At 45.8% G+C, this 21,142-nt stretch overlaps 1 protein-coding gene across 2 annotated transcripts in view; it reads right to left on the bottom strand.

Annotated features, from left to right (window-relative positions):
- Positions 1–16,401, bottom strand: part of LOC144506343 (BCLAF1 and THRAP3 family member 3) — a 52,237-nt gene extending 35,836 nt beyond the window's left edge. The window contains exons 1-2 of one of the 2 annotated variants that reach the window (XM_078232318.1): positions 16,236–16,401; positions 13,828–13,896 (exon numbers count right to left, since the gene is read on the bottom strand). In XM_078232318.1, the coding sequence (XP_078088444.1) occupies positions 13,828–13,868 (41 nt within the window). In that variant the 5' untranslated portion in view covers positions 13,869–13,896; positions 16,236–16,401. Of the gene's footprint in view, positions 1–13,827; positions 13,897–16,231 lie in introns of both variants that reach the window. The other variant, XM_078232321.1, reaches the window with a different exon arrangement.
- Between the last annotated feature and the right edge of the window lie 4,741 nt (positions 16,402–21,142).

Genomic DNA, 21,142 nt, shown 5'->3' with positions numbered 1-21,142 from the left:
ATCAGCGGTACCAATATGTACCGCTACCTCAGGCTCCTCTCCCTCCCACCTCAGGATTTCCGGGACGCGACTAGCGACATCCTTAATTCCATAAGTGCAGACCCAGAGTCCTCAACCGTTCCTCATACGAACCGTTCTTCATTCCAGGTATCATTCTTGTGAACCTTCTCGGAACCTTTTCCAAGGCCAGCACATCCTTCCTTAGATATGGGGCCCAAAACTGCTCACAATACTCCAAATGGGATCTGATCAGAGCCTTATACAACCTCAGAAGAACATCCCTGCTCTTGTATTCTAGCCTCTCGACATGAATGTTAACATTGCATTTGCCTTCCTAACTGCCGACTGAACCTGCACATTAATCTTCAGAGAATTTTGAACAAGGATTCCCAAGTCCCTTTGTGGTTCTGATTTCCTAAGCATTTTCCCATTTAGAAAATAGTCTGCGCCTCCATTCCTACTTCCAAAGTGCATAATCTCGCACTTTTCCACATTGTATTCCATCTGCCACTTCTTTGCCCACTCTCCTAACTTGTCCAAGTCCTTCTGCAGCCCCCTGCTTCCTCAATACTACCTGTCCCTCTACAGGTATTCTTACAAAGATTATCATTCGATCGCCTAGCCCCATAGAGACAGAGAAGTCAGTGAAGGCAAGAGTTAAAGACAGACCATGAGAAAATGAGAAAGGGCGGAAATTAGAAGTGAAGTTGATGGAAGTTTTCCAATTCAAGGTGAGAGCAGGAAACACCATCAACAACAATCTACCCATAAAGAAAAACAGAGGAAAGGGCCAAGTAGGACTGGAAAAAAATTCCATGCATTTCACAAAAAGAGGCGGGCATTGCCAAGACCCAGAGAAACACCTTTCATTTGGAGGGAGTGAAATGATTGAAAGAGGAAGTAGTTCAAAGAAAGAATAAATTCAGCTAGGTGGAGGGTGGTGGTAAATAGGACCAAGGAAGAAATTAGACTATCCTTGTTGGAGATGGAGGTGTAGAGAGATTGGAAAGCCATAGTGAAGAGGAGATGATTAGGACCAGAAAACTGAAAACTGAGGGCACAAAAGAATCTTGGATGAAGCCTGGGAAAGAATGGACAAGGGGAAAACAATTGAGTAGAAATAGGAAGAAATCAGTTCAATGAGGTATGGACAAGCTGAAACAATGGGTCAACCATGAGAGTCCTGCTTGTGGATCTTGGGATGGAAGTAGAAGCGGTTGATTGGGGTTGGGGGACTATGAGGTCGGAAGATCTCCAGATGAGGAAATCAGTGATGGTCCAGGAAACAACTTGATGGTAGGGTGGTAATTCAGGAGAGGTAGGAAGAAGCGCTGGAGAGCTGGCATTCAGTCTCAGCTCGGTTGGAAGTCAATGTGCCAGAAAATAATGGTATCACTCGTCAGTTGCATTGATAACTAGGTTAGTGTTGAACCTGAGACAGCAGGTTCAGAGAGTGAGGGAAGCAGTGAAATTGAGACACAGCTCAACCCAGACTTGTCAAATATAGACTCGTGGCATTACCTGAGCTTGAAGGCGGCTGCATGTAATTAAACTTATACCACTTTTATTTCAATAATTATTTTTTCTTCTGGCCAAAGAAATGGGTGCAGAGGTCAAGGAAGCCCAATGTCATACCAAGGTTTAAATTCATTAAGGTGTTTGGATTAAGAAGATAAAGTTGAGTCCATTGCTAAGGTCAGATCATTCAGGGTCAGAAAGAGGAAGGTTGGGGGGTATCATGAATACAGAGGCACACTTGAGAAGGGATGGGGGTCAGTGGGAGCTGTAGGGGAAGAAAGATCTGGAAGAGCACTACTAGGGCAGTTGGAGCATATGATCCTTAACACCTGAAAGGAAGAGAAAATGATATTTTGTTAAGCTGTCAGATGAGAAAGGAAGAAGTGTAACTGTGGAGCAGGACAAATGTGAAATAGAATGAATTGATGCCACTGGAGAGAGATCAAGTACATTCACATGGCAGTGCATGGCACTGAGTGTGGATCTCAGGATGTAGCAGTTCAAGGTACTTTGAATGCTTGGGAGATATTTGTAATTGTGGGCAGAATTTTAATGGAAAATTACTTTATGGCTTTATATGCCTACAGGCAGACTAAGAGGCAATTACCTCTAAAGCTCTCTAATCATCCACACTTTTCAGTGTCTTTCCAATGGATGCACACTTCACTTTTTTCTTCCAAAATGATTTAGCGCACATTTCAGTCAGCCATCTATCTGTTTCATTAGCCTATTCCTTTTACAAGCTTCAATGCTGCTTGCCATGCCCTCTTCTCTTTGCATCATCAGCAAAGTTTGAAACTGGACATTGGAAACACAAGTCCAAAGGATCCCATCCATACTCATCAAGAGAACTACATCTTGCCCTAAGCCTTGGATATCCCACTTCCTCCATTACCTCAAGACCATCTTCCTTGATGATTTCCAACCTTATTTTTCACATTGTGAAATTTCCCCTTATACTTGAACCTTTGCAACAAGGACACCTTATAGAATGCCATCTAAAGATCCATATAGATCACATCAACTGCATCTCTATCTGGCTTCTTCTAAAAGCTCCTCAATTTTTCGACCAGGAATTGCCTTTAAGAAATCTGGGCTGTCTATCCTTGAATAATCGACACATCCATTTGATTTTGAAGATGAATTCTAAGACTTTGCTGAGCCAATGATATCACTGCCCTGTGAACCAGTAATAAGATTCTCATCCTCTATTTGCAAGAACATTATGAACGAATGAAAAGACGACCATCAATCCAGAAGTCCAGAATAGAGTTGCCCACGAACTTCCTTTTTAATTGATTTAACATGTTGACATGGTATTTAATGATGAATTAAACCTATAGCTAGTTACATCATTATTTTTTATTCGTTCATTCCCCAAAAAGTTAATACTGAATGCATGCATATGAACATACAAATTTGGAATAGGTCATTTGACCCCTCAAGCCTGCACTGCCAACCAATAAGGTCATGGCCCATCTGACAATCTATTGTACATAGCTAGCTAGCGAAGACAAGACTGTAAATCCGAGATTAAACTAGGGTTCTACTGATGTGATGAAAAGCCATTTTCTCTCCAGCGGCTGTCAGGAGTTGTAACAAGAATTATGACAGTCCCAGTCCATGTTTGAGTGGGTCATAAACTACCCAGAATTGAGGAAGTGTAGTATTCATACAGCCAGTGCGTGTAATGCACTGCTCTCTAACAAGCGATTTTCTATTGAAACACATTGTTGGGGTAGAGTCATTATCACTGAAACCAATTTGAGCTAGAGGCTCTGAAGAGCTGTGTAGACTTGGAATATTAATTCTGTTCACTCTCCACAGATGCTGCCAGGCCTGCTGAGTTTATCAGCATTTTCTGTTTTTATAAGAGCTACGGATGCTTAGTGTTGACACTAAGCCCAAAACTATTCCTGTTCCCAGCAATGATAACATTCATACTAAAGATGAGGATGAAAGAGCCAAGTGCATTGTAGCCAGATTTGATGATACAAAGATAGGTTGGAAAGGAAGTTGTGAGGAGGATACAAACACTCTGCAAAGGGATGTGCACAGGTGAACTAAGTGGACAAAAACTATGTAGGAAATTGAGATATTACCCACTTTGGCAAGTAGGAAACAGATTATTTAAAGTAGAAGAGATTGCAGTATGTGGCAACATAGAAGAGTCCATTTGGTCCATTGAGTCTGCACCTGATCGAGCATCCTACCCAGGCCCTAACCCTGCTACATGGCTAATCCACCCAACCTATGCACTGGTAGGCTTGGGTTGGTTTTCATTGGAGCAGCGACTTGATTGAGGTGTACAAGATTATGAGGGACATGGACAGAGTGGATAAGGAACAGCTGCTCTCCTTAGTTAAGACATAGGTTTACGGTGAGGCCAGGAGGTTTGGGAGAATGTGAGGAAAAACTTTATTTACCCAGAGGGTAGTGACGGCCTGGAATGCACTGCCTAGGAGGATGGTAGAGGTGGGTTACCTCACATCCTTTAAAAAGTGCTTGATGAGCACTTGGCACATCATAACATTCAGGGCTATGGGCCAAGTACTGGCAGGTGGGAATCAAACGTGTCAGTGCAGACTTGATAGGACGAAGTGCCTCTTCTGCACTGTATAATTCTATCTTTGGACACTAAGGGGCAATTTAGCATGACTAATCCACTAAACCTACACATCTTTGGACTGTGGGAGGAAACCGGAGCACAAGGAGGAAATCCACAGACACAGGGAAAACATGCAAACTCCACACAGTTAGTCAAAGTCGGAAACAAACCCGGGTCAAACCCGGATAGAGAATCTGGTGAACTGGTGCAATGAAAAATAATCTCTCCCTCAATGTCAACAAAACGAAGGATATAGTCATCAATTGGAAGGAGGTATCCTCGAGGAAATGTACTGAAGAGAGGTGGCAGTTTTTCAAGGAATGTCTGTCTAGAGTTCTGATGTGGAGATGCCGGCGTTGGACTGGTGTCTAGAGTTCTACAGGACAACGTTCCGAGCAGACAGGGAGGTGTTGGTAAGTTAAAGGAACCGTGGTGCACGAAAGCTGTGCGGGACCTAGTCGAGAAGAAAAGGAAAGCATACAAAAGATTCAGAGAGCTTGCTGAAGATAGGGATCTAGATGAGTATACGGCTTGTAGGAAGGGACTAAAGATTGAAATTAGGAGAGCCAGAAGGGGTCACAAGAAGGCCTTCGCAGGTAGAAATCATAGAAATCATAGAAACCCTACAGTGCAGAAGGAGGCCATTCGGCCCATCGAGTCTGCACCGGCCACAATCCCACCCAGGCCCTACCCCCACATATTTTACCCGCTAATCCCTCTAACCTACACATCCCAGGACTCTAAGGGGCAATTTTTTTAACCTGGTCAATCAACCTAACCCGCACATCTTTGGACTGTGGGAGGAAACCGGAGCACCCGGAGGAAACCCACGCAGACACGAGGAGAATGTGCAAACTCCACACAGACAGTGACCCGAGCTGGGAATCGAACCCGGGACCCTGGAGCTGTGAAGCAGCAGTGCTAACCAGGATTAAGGAAAACCCTAAGACGTTCTATAAATATGTGAAAGGTAAAAGGATGAGACGTGAAGGAATAGGGCCTATAAAAGGTGCAGGCGGGAAAGTCTGTACAGAACCAGTAGAAATGGCAGAGGTGCTTAATGAGTATTTTGCCTCGGTTTTCAGAGGAGAAGGACCTGGGTGGATGTACTGCAGGCTTGCGGTGGACTGAAAAGATTGAGTATGTGGACTTTAAGAGGTTGTGCTGGAATCTTTGAATGGCATCAAGATAGATAAGTTCCTGGGTCCGGATGGGATGTACCCCAGGTTACTGTGGGAGGCGAGGGAAGAGATTGCAGAGCCTCTGGCGATGATCTTTGTGTCGTCGATGGAGACGGGAGAGGTGCCGGAGGATTGGAGGATTGCGGATGTGGTTCCTATTTTCAAGAAGGGGAGTAGGGATAGCCCAGGAAATTACCGACCGGTGAGTCTAACCTCAGTAGTTGGTAAGCTGATGGAGAAGATCCTGAGGGACAAGATTTATGAGCATTTAGAGAGGTTTAGTATGCTCAGGAATACTCAGCACGGCTTTGTCAAAGGCAGATCGTGCTTTACGAGCCTGGTGGAGCTCTTCGAAAATGTGACTAAACACATTGATGAAGGGAAAGCGGTAGATGTGGTTTATATGGATTTTAGCAAGGCGTTCGATAAGGTCCCCCATGCAAGGCTTCTCGAAAAAGTGAGAGGGCATGGGATCCAAGGGGCTGCTGCCCTGTGGATCCAGAACTGGCTTGCCCAAAGGAGACAGAGAGTGGGTATAGATGGGTCTTTTTCTAAATGGAGGTCGGTCACCAGTGGTGTGCCCCAGGGATCTGTTCTGGGGCCCTTGCTGTTTGTCATTTTCATAAATGACCCAGATGAGGAAGTGGAGGGATGGGTTGGTAAGTTTGCCGATGACTCGAAGGTTGATGGGGTTGTGGATAGTCTGGAGGGATGTCAGAAGTTACAGAGGGACATAGATAGGATGCAAGACTGGGCGGAGAAGTGGCAGATGGACTTCAACCCAGATAAATGCGTAGTGGTCCATTTTGGTAGGTCAAATGGGATGAAGGAGTACAATATTAAGGGAAAGACTCTTAGTACTGTAGAGGATCAGAAGGACCTTGGGGTCCGGGTCCATAGGGCTCTAAAATCGACCCCGCAGGTGGAGGTGGTGGTTAAGAAGGCGTATGGTGTGCTGGCCTTTATCAATCGAGGGATTGAGTTTAGGAGTCCGGGATAATGATGCAGCTATATAAGACCCTCGTCAGACCCCACTTGGAGTACGGTGCTCAGTTCTGGTCGCCTCATTACAGGAAGGATGTGGAAAAGATTGAAAGGGTGCAGAGGAGATTTACAAGGATGTTGCCTGGGTTGAGTGGCATGCCTTATGAGGATAGGCTGAGGGAGCTCGGTCTTTTCTCCTTGGAGAGACGTAGGATGAGAGGAGACCTAATAGAGGTATATAAGATGTTGAGAGGCATAGATCGGGTGGACTCTCCGAGGCTTTTTCCCAGGGTGGAAATGGCTGCTACGAGAGGACACAGGTTTAAGGTGCTGGGGGGTAGGTACAGGGGAAATGTTAGGGGGAAGTTTTTCACACAGAGGGTGGTGGGCGAGTGGAATCGGCTGCCGTCAGTAGTGGTGGAGGCAAACTCAATAGGGTCTTGTCAGAGACTCCTGGATGAGTGCATGGGACTTAATAGGATGGAGGATTATAGGTAGGCCTAGAAGGTAGGGATATGTTCGGCACAACTTGTGGGGCCGAAGGACCTGTTTTGTGCTGTAGTTTTTCTATGTTTCTATCAACTTCAGGAAGCCTAGTGGATAACATTCCCCTGTCTACATTAATGGGGACAAAGTAGAAATGGCCGCGAGCTTCAAGTTTTTAGGTGTCCAGATCACCAACAACTTGTCCTGGTCCCTCACTATAGTTAAGAAAGCCCACCAACTTACTTTCTCAGAATACTAAGGAAATTTGGCATGTCTGCTATGACTCTCACCAACTTTTACAGATGAACCATAGAAAGCATTCTTTCTGGTTGTATCACAGCTTGGTATGGCTCCTGCTCTGCCCAAGACCACAAGTAACTACAAAGGGTCTGAATGAAGCCAGTCCATCACGCAAACCAGCCTCCCATCCATTGACTCTGTCTACACTTCCCGCTGCCTCGGAAAAGCAGCCAACATAATTACGGAACCCCCGGACATACTCTCTCCCACCGCTTCCATCGGGAAAAAGATACAAAAGTCCGAGTCACATACTAACCGACTCAAGAACAGCTCCTTCCATGCTGCCATCAGACTTTTGAATGGACCTACCTCGCATTAAGTTGATCTTTCTCTACACCCTAGCTATGACTGTAACACTACATTCTGCACTTTCTCCTTTCCTTCTCTATGAACGGCATGCATTGTTTGTATAGCTTGCAAAAAACAATACTTTTCACTGCATACATGTGACAATAATAAATCAAATCAAAAAATCTTTGGGTCTCTGGTGCTGAGAGGCAGCAGTGCTAACCACTGTGTACATGAGAAGTTAGCACACAGCAAGTAATTACAAAGGCAAATAGAATGTTGCAAGGGGCAGGGGTGAAATACAAAAGAACATAAGAACATAAGAAATAGGAGCAGGAGTAGGCCATCTAGCCCCTTGAGCCTGCCCCGCCATTCGATAAGATCATGGCTGATCTGAAGTGGATCAGTTCCACTTACCCGCCTGATCCCTATAACCCCTAATTCCCTTACCGATCAGGAATCCATCTATCCGTGATTTAAACATATTCAACGAGGTAGCCTCCACCACTTCAGTGGCCAGAGAATTCCAGAAATTCACCACCCTCTGAGAGAAGTTCCTCCTCAACTCTGTCCTAAACTGACCCCCCCTTTATTTTGAGGCTGTGCCCTCTAGTTCTAGCTTCCTTTCTAAGTGGAAAGAATCTCTCCACCTCTACCCTATCCAGCCCCTTCATTATCTTATAGGTCTCTATAAGATCCCCCCTCAGCCTTCTAAATTCCAACGAGTACAAACCCAATCTGCTCAGTCTCTCCTCATAATCAACACCCCTCATCTCTGGTATCAACCTGGTGAACCTTCTCTGCACTCCCTCCAAGGCCAATATATCCTTCCGCAAATAAGGGGACCAATACTGCACACAGTATTCCAGCTGCGGCCTCACCAATGCCCTGTACAGATGCAGCAAGACATCTCTGCTTTTATATTCTATCCCCCTTGCGATATAGGCCAACATCCCATTTGCCTTCTTGATCACCTGTTGCACCTGCAGACTGGGTTTTTGCGTCTCATGCACAAGGATCCCCACGTCCCTTTGCACAGTAGCATGTTGTAATTTTTTTCCATTTAGATAATAATCCAATTTGCTATTATTTCCTCCAAAGTATATAACCCCCCCCCTCGCATTTGTCAACGTTATACTCCATCTGCCAGATCCTTGCCCACTCACTCAGCCTGTCCAAATCTCTCTGCAGACCTTCTACACCCTCCACACGATTCACTTTTCCACTTATCTTTGTGTCGTCTGCAAACTTTGTTACCCTACACTCAGTCCCCTCTTCCAGATCGTCTATATAAATGGTAAATAGTTGAGGCCCCAGTACCGATCCCTGCGGCATGCCACTAGTTACCATCTGCCAACCAGAAAAGCACCCATTTATTCCGACTCTCGGAAAACAAAAGTTGGGAAAGTCTTGCTACAACTGTACAAGTGAAACCAACCCTAGAGCGCTGCGTACAGTTTTGCTCTTCGGAGGAGTATACTTGGATTGAAAGCCTCTGACAGGAGGTTCACTGAGCTGATTCCCAGGATGAAAGGTTGTCTTATGGGGAAGGTTTGAGCAGATTTGCCTATACTCATTGGAGTTAGGAAGGCAAAGAGGTGATCTGATTAAAATACAAAGGATTCTGAGGCAGCTTGATGGGGTAGATGCTGAGAGCATTCTCTCAGATTTCCCCTTGTGGGGAAATCTAGAATTAGGGTGAACAGTTTAAAAATAAGGGGCCCCCCATTTAAAACAGAGGAGGAGGAATTTCTACTCTCAGAGAATTATTATATATTTGGAATTCTCTTCCCCAGAGAGCAGTGGAGGCTGGGTCACTGAATATATTCAGGGCTGAGTCAGGCAGATTTATGATCTACTAGGGAATCAAGGGTTATGGGGATGGGACATACACATGCAGAAAAGTGGAGTTAAGACCACAATCAGATCAGTCATGAACATGTCCAATGATGGAACAGGCTTGATGTGTGGAAATTAAGTTATGACAAACAACTCTGTTAAGTCGTGGAAAATGATTATTAGCCTACTAGGCCTTCAGTGAGGCCAGCGCTTACGTACTCAGGATAAGAGACTAATCTAAACTTGTGTCAATTTCATAATCACTGTATTCCAGGTTAGGACACAGGATGAAAATAAAGACAAGTTACTATGACAATTACCAAATAACAAGATATGTTGACATAATTACGCTAATGAAGGAGATGGTTTTCTATTGGATAAGAGCAAAAAGCTATGCTATGATTGGTGGACTACGTATGCAAATGACGAATTAAAAAGTTGCTCGTTTCTCATTTGCTGTAATTAACTATAACTGCTAACTATCTGTACGAATCAACAGAACACCATAGTGAAATTCACTGTTCACTGTGTCTGTTCTCGTTAGCAATTTAATAAAAAGCTTAAAAAATTTTGAGTACTCACATTATTTGGGTTAATCCACGACAGATGTGCTGAATGGCCTACTCCTGCTCCTATTCCTTGTGATCTTGTATCCCTCACCCTGATACGTTGGGCAGCAAGTATCTCAAGTTGTACCAATTGAAATCTGTTGTTTGAATATAGCTTCACACGACTACATCGAGGGGGATTACTAGATCAGGGCTTCCCAAACTGTGAGTCGTGATAATTAATGTGGTGGCAAGATGCGCATTTGGGGTCTCAAGCGTGCTGCATGAAGCTCAGACCGAGTGCTAACAGCTGCAAGGCCCCTCCAAATCCTTAGTCTTGTTTTCCTATTGTTGGCATAAGACAGATCTATGAAGCCTGATTCCTGCAGCAAAAAGGTGCTATACCCTGTTGTTTAAACATTTTCCACCACATAGCCCCACCAACACTGCACTGGAATTAGCCAAGCCTCTCGGAGAAACTAGACTTTACTGAAAGCATATCATTCCCACATCACTAGGGAAACAATCACCCTCAGTAGGATTCCATGACAATAAATTGCACAATGCTTAAATTATGGAGGTGTGCCAGTAACCAAGGTAAAAACTTGCATCCTAGCAATGAGTGGTGATTCACCAGCACATAGCAGGCACAGTCGGATCAAATCCTCGCTAGATGGGCCACATAACTCGATCGAGAGTTCACTAGCTTCAAATAATGAACAACCTCATCCACATATTTCCAAGGTACAGTACCAAGTGCCAACAACCAGTTTGACTCTTCTCAAGAATAGTAACCTGGAGAAGTAGCTTTGTAGAGGTCAGATCAAATCAAAAGTCAATTCCTCCTGATTGGCCAATAAAAACATGTTAAGACAAAAACATGTGATACACCATTCCCTCCCACAGCTTCACTCTAGACAGCGAATAGCTCTGTTTGCAGGTTCACCTATCTCCAGAGTCCAGAAGTATTCTACACAAATGATAATTCTTCAGAGATCCAAAATGACACATGGTGATGTTAAGGAACAACCTCTGGATTTAGCAAAAATCCTAGAGAAATTCAGTCAAGTGGCAGAAGAAACACATGGTGCTGTTTGAGATTTTTATTTATGATTAACAAGAAACATGAAATATGGCTAAAGGATCTACTCTTGGAACCTTTCTCTTTTAGAAACTGTCCCTTGGTGATATCATCCAGACATGGAATCAGCTTTCACATATGCTTACAATACCTAGTTGTACCTATCGCAGTCTACACCTCAAGACCTGCACGCCTACTGTCTCCAGCTTGCAACACTGATGCTCATAAAAAGTGGGAAGTTGGACAAAATTTGTTCAATTCAAAAATTAAATGACTGAAGTCATAACTTGGCAGATGAAACTTAATACAGAGGCATGAAGTATTTCATCTTGGTAGAAAGAATAAGCGATTATATAAAATAGAGAAAATAAAGTCATTCTTAAGTTGGAAGAGCACAGGGAACTGAGGGCATATATAATTGAAGGTGGCAGGACAGGTTGAGATTGGTTGATGAAGCATACAGTATCCTGGGCTTTAATAATAGGGGTACAGAGTACAAAAACAAGGACGTTAAATGTGTACAGAACACTGTTTTAGCCTCAATTGGAGTTCACATCCAGTTTTGGTTATCACACTTCAGCTAAGAGGTGAAGACATTGGAGAGGGTGCAAAAACAATTCTCAAGAATGGTTCCAGGGATGAGAAGTCTGGACAGGGTAGATAGGGAGTAACTGTTCCCATCGTTGAAAGAATGGAGAACCAGAAGACAGGTTTAAGAAAATTGGTAAAAGAAGCAATGTAGATATGAGAAGAAACTTTTTCACACAGCGATTGGTTAGGATCTGTACTACCTGAGAGTGTGGTACAGGAAGATTCAATAGAGACATTCAAGAGACAATTGAATTATTATCTGAAAAGGTTGAATGTGCAGGGTTATGGAGAAAAGGCAGGGGAGAGGCACAAGTTGAATTGCTCCTTCACAAAGCCAGCATTGACAAAACAGGCCGAATGACCTCTTTCTATGCTATAACCGCCTGTGATTGTTATCTTCAGCCCTTCACAAACTTCATTCTGTTCTCCACAGATTCCAAATACTGCCTCAAGTTGAACTAGGCAGAGTGCCTATAATGTCACTGCCTGACTCAACTTGAAGCTAAGCTTCTAACTGCATCATCTCAACTTATTTATATCTTTGTAAGTTTATCCACCTCTGTCCTTCCTATTGCTGAAGCTCGTCAGATTTCGACATTCCAATACTCTGATGGCCTCCTATGATCCCTATACAGTGCCAGATCTATCTTATCCCACATCAAGTCCCTGTGATCCATCATCCATCAACCCTGTTGATCGACATTTGGTGCCTTAAATTTAAGTTTTAAACCTTGTGTTTTAAACTTTTCCGAACATCTCCATCCTTAAAACCTTCCATGAACTATATTTCTCTTACTCTGGTTAATTTTGCACCATATTTCCCTCACCACATATTGGCTGAACACTCCCAATTCCAACCTTCCTCGCCTCCATTAAGACCAGCTTTAAGTCCCACCCCTTCCAACCAGATTTTTGGTTAGCTCTCCTGCCATATCATTCCTTAGATCAGCAATTGCTTTGATTCTGCCTCTGGGAAGCGTGCTGCTGTAGTGAAGAAACTAGGTTTACCTTTAACTATTCTGAAAAACAACTATTTGAATACACGATACAAAGTAAAGTGATTGAGAATTACAAGATGAGTTTCCACACAAGTTTTTCATCTGAATCTAACATGTGCAACATCACAAATTTCTACTCATGAATGTAGATGGGCGGCATGGTAGCAAAGTGGTTAGCACTGCTGCTTCTCAGCACCAGGGACCCGAGCTCGATTCCCGGTTTGGGTCACTGTCTGGGTGGTTTGCATGTTCTTCCCGTGTCTGCGTGGGTTTCCTCCGGGTGCTCTGGTTTCCTCCCACATTCTGAAAGATGTGCTGGTTAGGTGCATTGACCTGAACAGGCGCTGGACTGTGGCGACTAGGGGAGTTTCACAGTAACTTCACTGCAGTGTTAATGTAAGCCTTACTTGTGACTAATAAACTTTTACTTGAAAAGCAAAATACACGCAAATCTCATGGTATAAGCATTAAAATAAAACAGAGGTCACCTGAACCAAAACAACGCGTAACTGTTATATTTAGCAATTAGATTGGCTGTCGGTTAGCCAGATGACTGGACAGCTGGTTTGTGATGCAAAGCGACACCAGTGTGGGTTCAATTCCTGTACTGGCTGAGATTATTCATGAAGGCCCCGCCTTCTCAACCTTGCTCCTCACCTGAAGTGTGGTCCTCAGGTGAAATCAGCACCAGTCAGCTCTCCCCCTCAAAAGGGGAGAACAGTCTATGGTCACCTGGGTCTATGGTGACTTTATCTTTATATGTGACTTTGGAACAGTTTCTACAGAACTACAAGGTGAACAGTGTTACACAGATGTGAGTCAACTGTTCAATCTACATTCACAAACTGTTGCCTCAGGCTGGCTTATTTACGAGTTACCTGAGCGACTGAATTAGAGGCGATTGCAATCAAACTGTACTACAACAAAGTACAAATATTCAAGAGCTAATATTCTTCACAACCCTTCTGTCAATGAGTATCCTTTACACAACCTCAAAATATTTTATCCACAATTTCAGACATCTCGCCAAACCATCCAATCATTACAGGCATGTAAAATTGTCACTTTTCATACACCACGATGCGTCAACAAAGCAGAGCTGTAAATGTAATCTCTTCCAAAAAAGATTTACCCTCATTTGGAAGTAGCTTCACACCAAATACTAGCTCCAAAATAACCAAAATCTTCTTCATATATGTCTGTCAAATTTTCAGACATTATTTCACAGAATTGTCTTTGACTTACAAAGCAACTCACCAGCGGATTTTCCTGCATCTAACTCATTAGAACTGCTGTGCCAAAGGTTTTCCAAAGCTCAACTCCATGCTTAGGTAACCAGCTTTATAAGTCCTCTTACGGGATTAGAGCTTAATGGACACCTTTGCAAAGTGTAGGATTTGCTTACCTATGCTTCCAGCGTGGGGACCTCGATCTTGATCGAACCATTTTGCCAGGTAATTAGCAACCCTCCGAGCTGTGAATATGAAAAATATATGTATACACATCAGAACATTTTACATCACTGAGAACATTTCATATCCCTCACACAATTCTGTCAATAGATAGAGTACAGGAATTCAGTGCGAGTTCAGAAAGTGCAACAAGAGCAACAGCAGTTGCAGTGGTGGTGGCAGCAATTGCTGGGGACTTTAAAGCCAAGAACAGGGAGAGGAACAGAACCTAGTGAAAAGGAGGACTGCGGGCAAGGGCAATGAGTCAGGGCAAAACAAAGGGGCAGCTGAATATTTGGTTGGTTGGTGGGTGGGTGGGGGGGGGGAGAGGAGGAGAGAGAGAGAGAGAGAAAGAGTCAGATTGTGATGAAACGGGGGAACAGTCCCAGATTGGGCAGCAGGGAAGAGAGGGGGGAACAGCCTCGGGGGAAGAAAAGGGGGGAACGGCCTCGGGGGAAGAAAAGGGGGGAACGGCCTCGGGGGAAGAAAAGGGGGGAACGGCCTCGGGGGAAGAAAAGGGGGGAACGGCCTCGGGGGAAGAAAAGGGGGGAACGGCCTCGGGGGAAGAAAAGGGGGGAACGGCCTCGGGGAAGAAAAGGGGGGAACGGCCTCGGGGGAAGAAAAGGGGGGAACGGCCTCGGGGGAAGAAAAGGGGGGAACGGCCTCGGGGGAAGAAAAGGGGGGGAACGGCCTCGGGGGAAGAAAAGGGGGGAACGGCCTCGGGGGAAGAAAAGGGGGGAACGGCCTCGGGGGAAGAAAAGGGGGGAACGGCCTCGGGGGAAGAAAAGGGGGGAACGGCCTCGGGGGAAGAAAAGGGGGGAACGGCCTCGGGGGAAGAAAAGGGGGGAACGGCCTCGGGGGAAGAAAAGGGGGGAACGGCCTCGGGGGAAGAAAAGGGGGGAACGGCCTCGGGGGAAGAAAAGGGGGGAACGGCCTCGGGGGAAGAAAAGGGGGGAACGGCCTCGGGGGAAGAAAAGGGGGGAACGGCCTCGGGGGAAGAAAAGGGGGGAACGGCCTCGGGGGAAGAAAAGGGGGGAACGGCCTCGGGGGAAGAAAAGGGGGGAACGGCCTCGGGGGAAGAAAAGGGGGGAACGGCCTCGGGGGAAGAAAAGGGGGGAACGGCCTCGGGGGAAGAAAAGGGGGGAACGGCCTCGGGGGAAGAAAAGGGGGGAACGGCCTCGGGGGAAGAAAAGGGGGGAACGGCCTCGGGGGAAGAAAAGGGGGGAACGGCCTCGGGGGAAGAAAAGGGGGGAACGGCCTCGGGGGAAGAAAAGGGGGGAACGGCCTCGGGGGAAGAAAAGGGGGGAACGGCCTCGGGGGAAGAAAAGGGGGGAACGGCCTCGGGGGAAGAAAAGGGGGGAACGGCCTCGGGGGAAGAAAAGGAGGGAACGGCCTCGGGGGAAGAAAAGGGGGGAACGGCCTCGGGGGAAGAAAAGGGGGGAACGGCCTCGGGGGAAGAAAAGGGGGGAACGGCCTCGGGGGAAGAAAAGGGGGGAACGGCCTCGGGGGAAGAAAAGGGGGGAACGGCCTCGGGGGAAGAAAAGGGGGGAACGGCCTCGGGGGAAGAAAAGGGGGGAACGGCCTCGGGGGAAGAAAAGGGGGAACGGCCTCGGGGGAAGAAAAGGGGGGAACAGCCTCGGGGGAAGAAAAGGGGGGAACAGCCTCGGGGGAAGAAAAGGGGGGAACAGCCTCGGGGGAAGAAAAGGGGGGAACAGCCTCGGGGGAAGAAAAGGGGGGAACAGCCTCGGGGGAAGAAAAGGGGGGGAACAGCCTCGGGGGGGAGGGAGGAAGGCTGAGGTGGGACCTGATTGAAATGTACAAAATTATGAGGGACATATAAAGGGTAGAAAGTAAGTTTGCCTTAGTAGAGGGGTCAATAATCAGGAGGCATAGATTTAAGGTAATGGGCTGGAGATTTAAAGGGGATTTGAGGTAAAACCTTTTCACTCAGAGATTGTTGAGAATCTGGAACTCATTGCTTGTAAGGGTGGTAGAGGCGTGAGCCCTTATAATATTTAAGTATATAGATGAGCACTTGAAACGCCACAGTATACAAGGCTACAAACCAGGTGCTGGAAAATGGAATTAGAATGTATGGACTCTGGATGTCCAGCTCAGGCATGATGGGCCCAAAGGGATAAGTCGGCGGTTCCCGTATGCAGGGGGCAGTTCCAATCCCGCGCGTGCGCTCGGCACCGTCGGGGGGCCTCGAGCGGTGGCGCAGGCTCAGTGGGCAGGCCAGCCTTGCTGAGAAGCCAGGTTTAACGGTTGGGACTGAAGCGATTTGAAATGAGACCTCCCCCTCGCGGTGGGAGCAAACCTCTCCACTCATTCAATTATAATCAACAAATCTGAAACTTGCTGTGAGCGGCTATGATTCACAGCGTCTCCGGAAACTCTCCTCCTCAGGAGATACGCCTGCTCCGACAATTCGTTCCCCTCCTCTTGGACCGCCGCCGCCTTGCCGCCCGCTGGACTCCTCGGAATCTGCGTCCGAACAAAGCGCTGACCTCTGACCTTCCTGCGGCGACAACTTCCGCCGAGCCGTCATCACCCCGCCCCCGACCGGGCGCTGAGTTTCGGCGGCACAAGCGCAGTATTGCCAAAGGCTAACAGCCGGGCAAGCACATGCGCAGTGTTGCAGCCAGAATCACAGAATTGTTACAGTCCATTAGGCCCATTGTCTTGCACTTTCTGTCCGAATGAGCCTTGCATCTCTATTGCCATTGTACTGCTTTTTCCCCAGAACACTGCAAATTGACTATTTACAAATAATCATAATAATTCCCTTTTGAATGGTTTGATTGAACCTGCCTCTAGCACATTCTCAGGCAGAGAATTAACCACTCATTGTGTGAAAGAGTTTACTTCTGCCAATTACTTTAACTGGTTGAGCTCTGACGAAGGGTCACCCTGACTCGGAACATTAGCTCTATTTTCTCTCCACAGATGCTGTCAGACCTGCTGAGATTTTCCAGTATTTTCTGTCTTTGTAGCTCAGTGTCTTCTCATTCACAAGTGTCTCCCTATCTACTCTGTCTGGACCCCTTATGATTTTCAATGCCTCATAGAGTCTTACAGCACTGACAGAGGCCCTTCAGCCCATTGTGTCTGCAGCGGCCATCAAGCACATACCCTAATCCCACTTTCTAGCACCTGGTCCATAGCTTTGCATGATATGGAGTTTCAAGTGCTCACCTAAATGTTGCTTAAATGTTGTGAGGGTTCCCACTTGTACCACCCTTTCAGGCAGCAGAGCCCCACCAAAGTTTTCATCAAATCCCCTCTAAATCCCATGCCCCTGACAAATCTATAGCCCCTGGTTATTGCCCCCTCTTTTATGGGGAAAAGTTAATTCCTATTCTCCTTACCTATGCTGTACACCTCAATCGGGATCCCCTCAGCTTTCTCTGTTCTAAGGACAACAACCCCAGCTTAACCAGCCTCTCCTTATAGCTGAAACACTCCATCCCAGGCAACATCCTGATGAATGTCGTTGCACCTTTTCTAGTGCAATCATATCCTTCCTACAGTTTGGCAGCCAGAACTGCACACACTACTTTAGCTGTGGCCTCGTGAGCATTTTATACAGCTCTATCATAACCTCCCTGCTCTTGTATTCTGTGTCTTGGCTAACAAAGGCAAGTATCCCCTTTGCCTTCAGGATGGTTAAACTTATCTTACTGTCCTGCTGCCTTCAGGGATCTTTGGACTTGCACCCGAGATCCCATTGGTTCTCTGTACTTCCTAACGTTCATTGTGTGTTTCCTTGCCTTGTTCGTCCACCCAAAATGCATCACCTCACATTTTTCAGGGTTAAATTCCATTTGCCACTGTTCTGGTCATCTGACCAGCCTGTCAATATCATCCTGTAATCTAAGGACTTTCTCCTATATACTGTTATGACGCGGAGGTGATTTTTCACTCTACGCGATTTTGGAACCATCCAAAGGGATACCTTGCCTCGTAATCTTATACAAATGTGCGTGAGGTGGTAGAAAGCTACTGGTTTTGGTAAATTAAAGCAGGATCTGACACTCTCTATCATGAACAATTAACAGGTCTTTATTTAAAAACTGGTGACAACCTTATTAAAACAATTAACTGAATAAACTCCCCAGTAGAATTCTGTTCGAATATTACAAGACTCATTCAGGAATAATGAAATAGATCCTTATAGAATATTGTCACTCTCAAATAAGATAATACCAGGCATATGTTGGAAGTATGAACTTTCCTCTGATGCTTCTGTCTGGAACACTTTCTGAGTTGGTATCTCTTTCTTTTTAAATAGTGATTTTCTGAAAGAATATATATATATTAAACCAAAGGATACTATATGAGAGCCTTGCCTCTCCCTCCTTCTGATTAAAAAGGTGGCAAACTTACTCTAACAGTTATTTCCCCTTGTCCAGGTTTAAATACCTGGAATTACCTCACAGTATTCCTGCAATCTGAGGGGCTTAAGGCTGTCAATAAACCCCACATTTGAATTCCATTTGTCCTGTGTCTCTGCATGCTTGCTTTAAACTCGTTGGTTCAATTCAAAAGCCTGTTTTGCTCTGTTGGAACCCTGACTGCTGCTTTGGATACAAATGTTGCAAACCTGCTGCTGCAGTTTAGAATCCACAGAAAGACACATACTTTTTAAAGAGACAATGCTATATGATTTCTTCTTTTGGTTTCAGCATTTCTTTTCAATATTTACATTTGTCAAACACCACATTTTTAACCTTATATATGCAACTTCATAACAATACCACACCACGTATTTTTGTGTAATCTGCGAATTTACTGATCATAGCCCCACATTCCTGTCGAGGTTGTTAGCGCGAGTGGGCGAATACGACCACTACGGACCCAGAGTCGGGTTCAACAATGGCACAGCTTTATTGCTTTACGTCGACAGAGGTACAATCAGGACATACACACAATAACAGTCCCAAAGGTACTCTGAAGGCCTGCCGCAATGGGCTGCAGTTATACTCGAACAGTGACACGTTGTCTGATTCAAATGTTAATGTTTTGTTTACAGTATTTGACTCTGACCATTCTGTTTGATGTTTTAAGTACAGTATCAATGTTTAGGTATGGTAATCGTTTCTGTCCGATGGGTTTATCAATGGACTAGAATCTCCCCGGGGTTTCTTGAACAATGGGTGTTTGGCTGATCTCAGGAAGTCTTTTGAGGCTAAGAAGGCTTCCTGATATCACTTGATTAGGTCAGTGGTGCTGATTTGATTAGATGTTGGGTTGATTAGGTGTTGGATTGGGGGAAGGCTAACTTTAGTGGGATTAGGCAGAAATTGGCAGCTCTTGATTGGGAGAGGCTGTTTGAGGGTAAATCCACATCTGGCATGTGGGAGTCTTTTAAGGAACAGTTGTTAGGGCTACAGGACAGGCATGTGCCTGTAAAAAAGAAGGATAGGAAGGGTAGGATTCGAGAACCGTGGATAACCAGGGAAATTGAGGGACTGGTCAAAAAGAAAAGAGAGGCGTATGTTAGGTCCAGGCAGCTAAAAAAGGAGGGAGCTCTGGAGGAATACAAAGAAAGTAGGAAAGAACTCAAACGGGGAATTAGAAGGGCAAAAAGGGGTCACGAAATGTCCTTGGCAGACAGGATTAAGGAGAATCCCAAGGCATTTTATTCATACGTTAGGAACAAAAGGGTTGTCAGGGAAAAAATCGGACCTCTCAGGGACAAAAGTGGGGAATTATGCTTGGAGCCCAAAGAAGTAGGGGAGATCCTAAATGAATACTTTGCGTCGGTATTCACAAAGGAGAGGGAAGTGTTGACTGGGAGTGTCTCGGAGGGGAGTGTTGAACCGTTGGAGAAAATCTCCATTACAAGGGAGGAAGTGTTAGGTTTGTTAGAGAATATAAAGACTGACAAATCCCCAGGGCCTGATGGAATCTATCCAAGGCTGCTCAGGGAGACGAGAGATGAAATCGCTGGGCCTCTGACGCAAATCTTTGTCTCGTCACTGGACGCAGGTGAGGTCCCAGAGGATTGGAGGATAGCTAATGTGGTCCCGTTATTTAAGAAGGGTAGGAAGGATAACCCGGGTAATTATAGGCCGGTGAGCTTGACGTCCGTGGTGGGGAAGTTGTTGGAGAAGATTCTTAGAGATAGGATGTATGCGCATTTAGAAAGGAATAAACTTATTAACGATAGTCAGCATGGTTTTGTGAGAGGGAGGTCATGCCTCACTAACCTGGTGGAGGTTTTGAAGAAGTGACCAGAATGGTTGACGAGGGAAGGGCCGTGGATGTCGTCTATATGGACTTTAGTAAAGCGTTTGACAAAGTCCCTCATGGTAGGCTGGTGAAAAAGGTTGGATCTCATGGGATAAAGGGGGAGGTGGCTAGATGGGTGGAGAACTGGCTTGGTCACAGAAGACAGAGGGTGGTAGTGGAAGGGTCTTTTTCCGGCTGGAGGCCTGTGACTAGTGGTGTTCCGCAGGGCTCTGTATTAGGACCTCTGCTGTTTGTGATTTATATAAACGATCTGGAAGAAGGTGTAACTGGGGTGATCAGTAAGTTTGCGGGCGACACAAAATTGGCAGGACTTGCAGATAGTGAGGAGCATTGTCAGAAGCTACAGAAGGATATAGATAGGCTGGAAATTTGGGCAAAGAAATGGCAGATGGAGTTCAATCCTGATAAATGCGAAGTGATGCATTTTGGTAGAAATAATGTAGGGAGGAGCTATACGATAAATGGCAGAACCATAAAGGGTGTAGGTACGCAGAGGGACCTGGGTGTGCAAGTCCACAGGTGACGTCACAGGTGGAGAAGGTGGTGAAGAAGGCATATGGCATGCTTGCCTTTATAGGACGGGGCATAGAGTATAAAAGTTGGGGTCTGATGTTGCAGATGTATAGAACGTTGGTTCGGCCACATTTGGAATACTGCGTCCAGTTCTGGTCGCCACACTACCAGAAGGACATGGAGGCTTTGGAGAGTGTACAGAGGAGGTTTACCAGGATGTTGCCTGGTATGGAGGGGCTTAGTTATGAGGGGAGATTGGGTAAACTGGGGTTGTTCTCCCTGGAAAGACGGAGGATGAGGGGAGACTTAATAGAGGTGTATAAAATTATGAAAGGCATAGATAGGGTGAACGGTGGGAAGGTTTTCCCCAGGTCGGTGGTGATGTTCACGAGGGGTCATAGGTTCAAGGTGAAGGGGGGGAGGTTTAACACAGATATCAGAAGGACATATTTTACACAGAGGGTGGTGGGGGCCTGGAATGCGCTGCCAGGCAAGGTG

The sequence above is a fragment of the Mustelus asterias genome, chromosome 17 (assembly GCF_964213995.1).
Source record: "Mustelus asterias chromosome 17, sMusAst1.hap1.1, whole genome shotgun sequence".
Lineage (NCBI taxonomy): Eukaryota > Metazoa > Chordata > Chondrichthyes > Carcharhiniformes > Triakidae > Mustelus > Mustelus asterias.
Note: the sequence above shows the minus strand (reverse complement) of the source record. Positions and strands in the feature narration are given on the sequence as shown.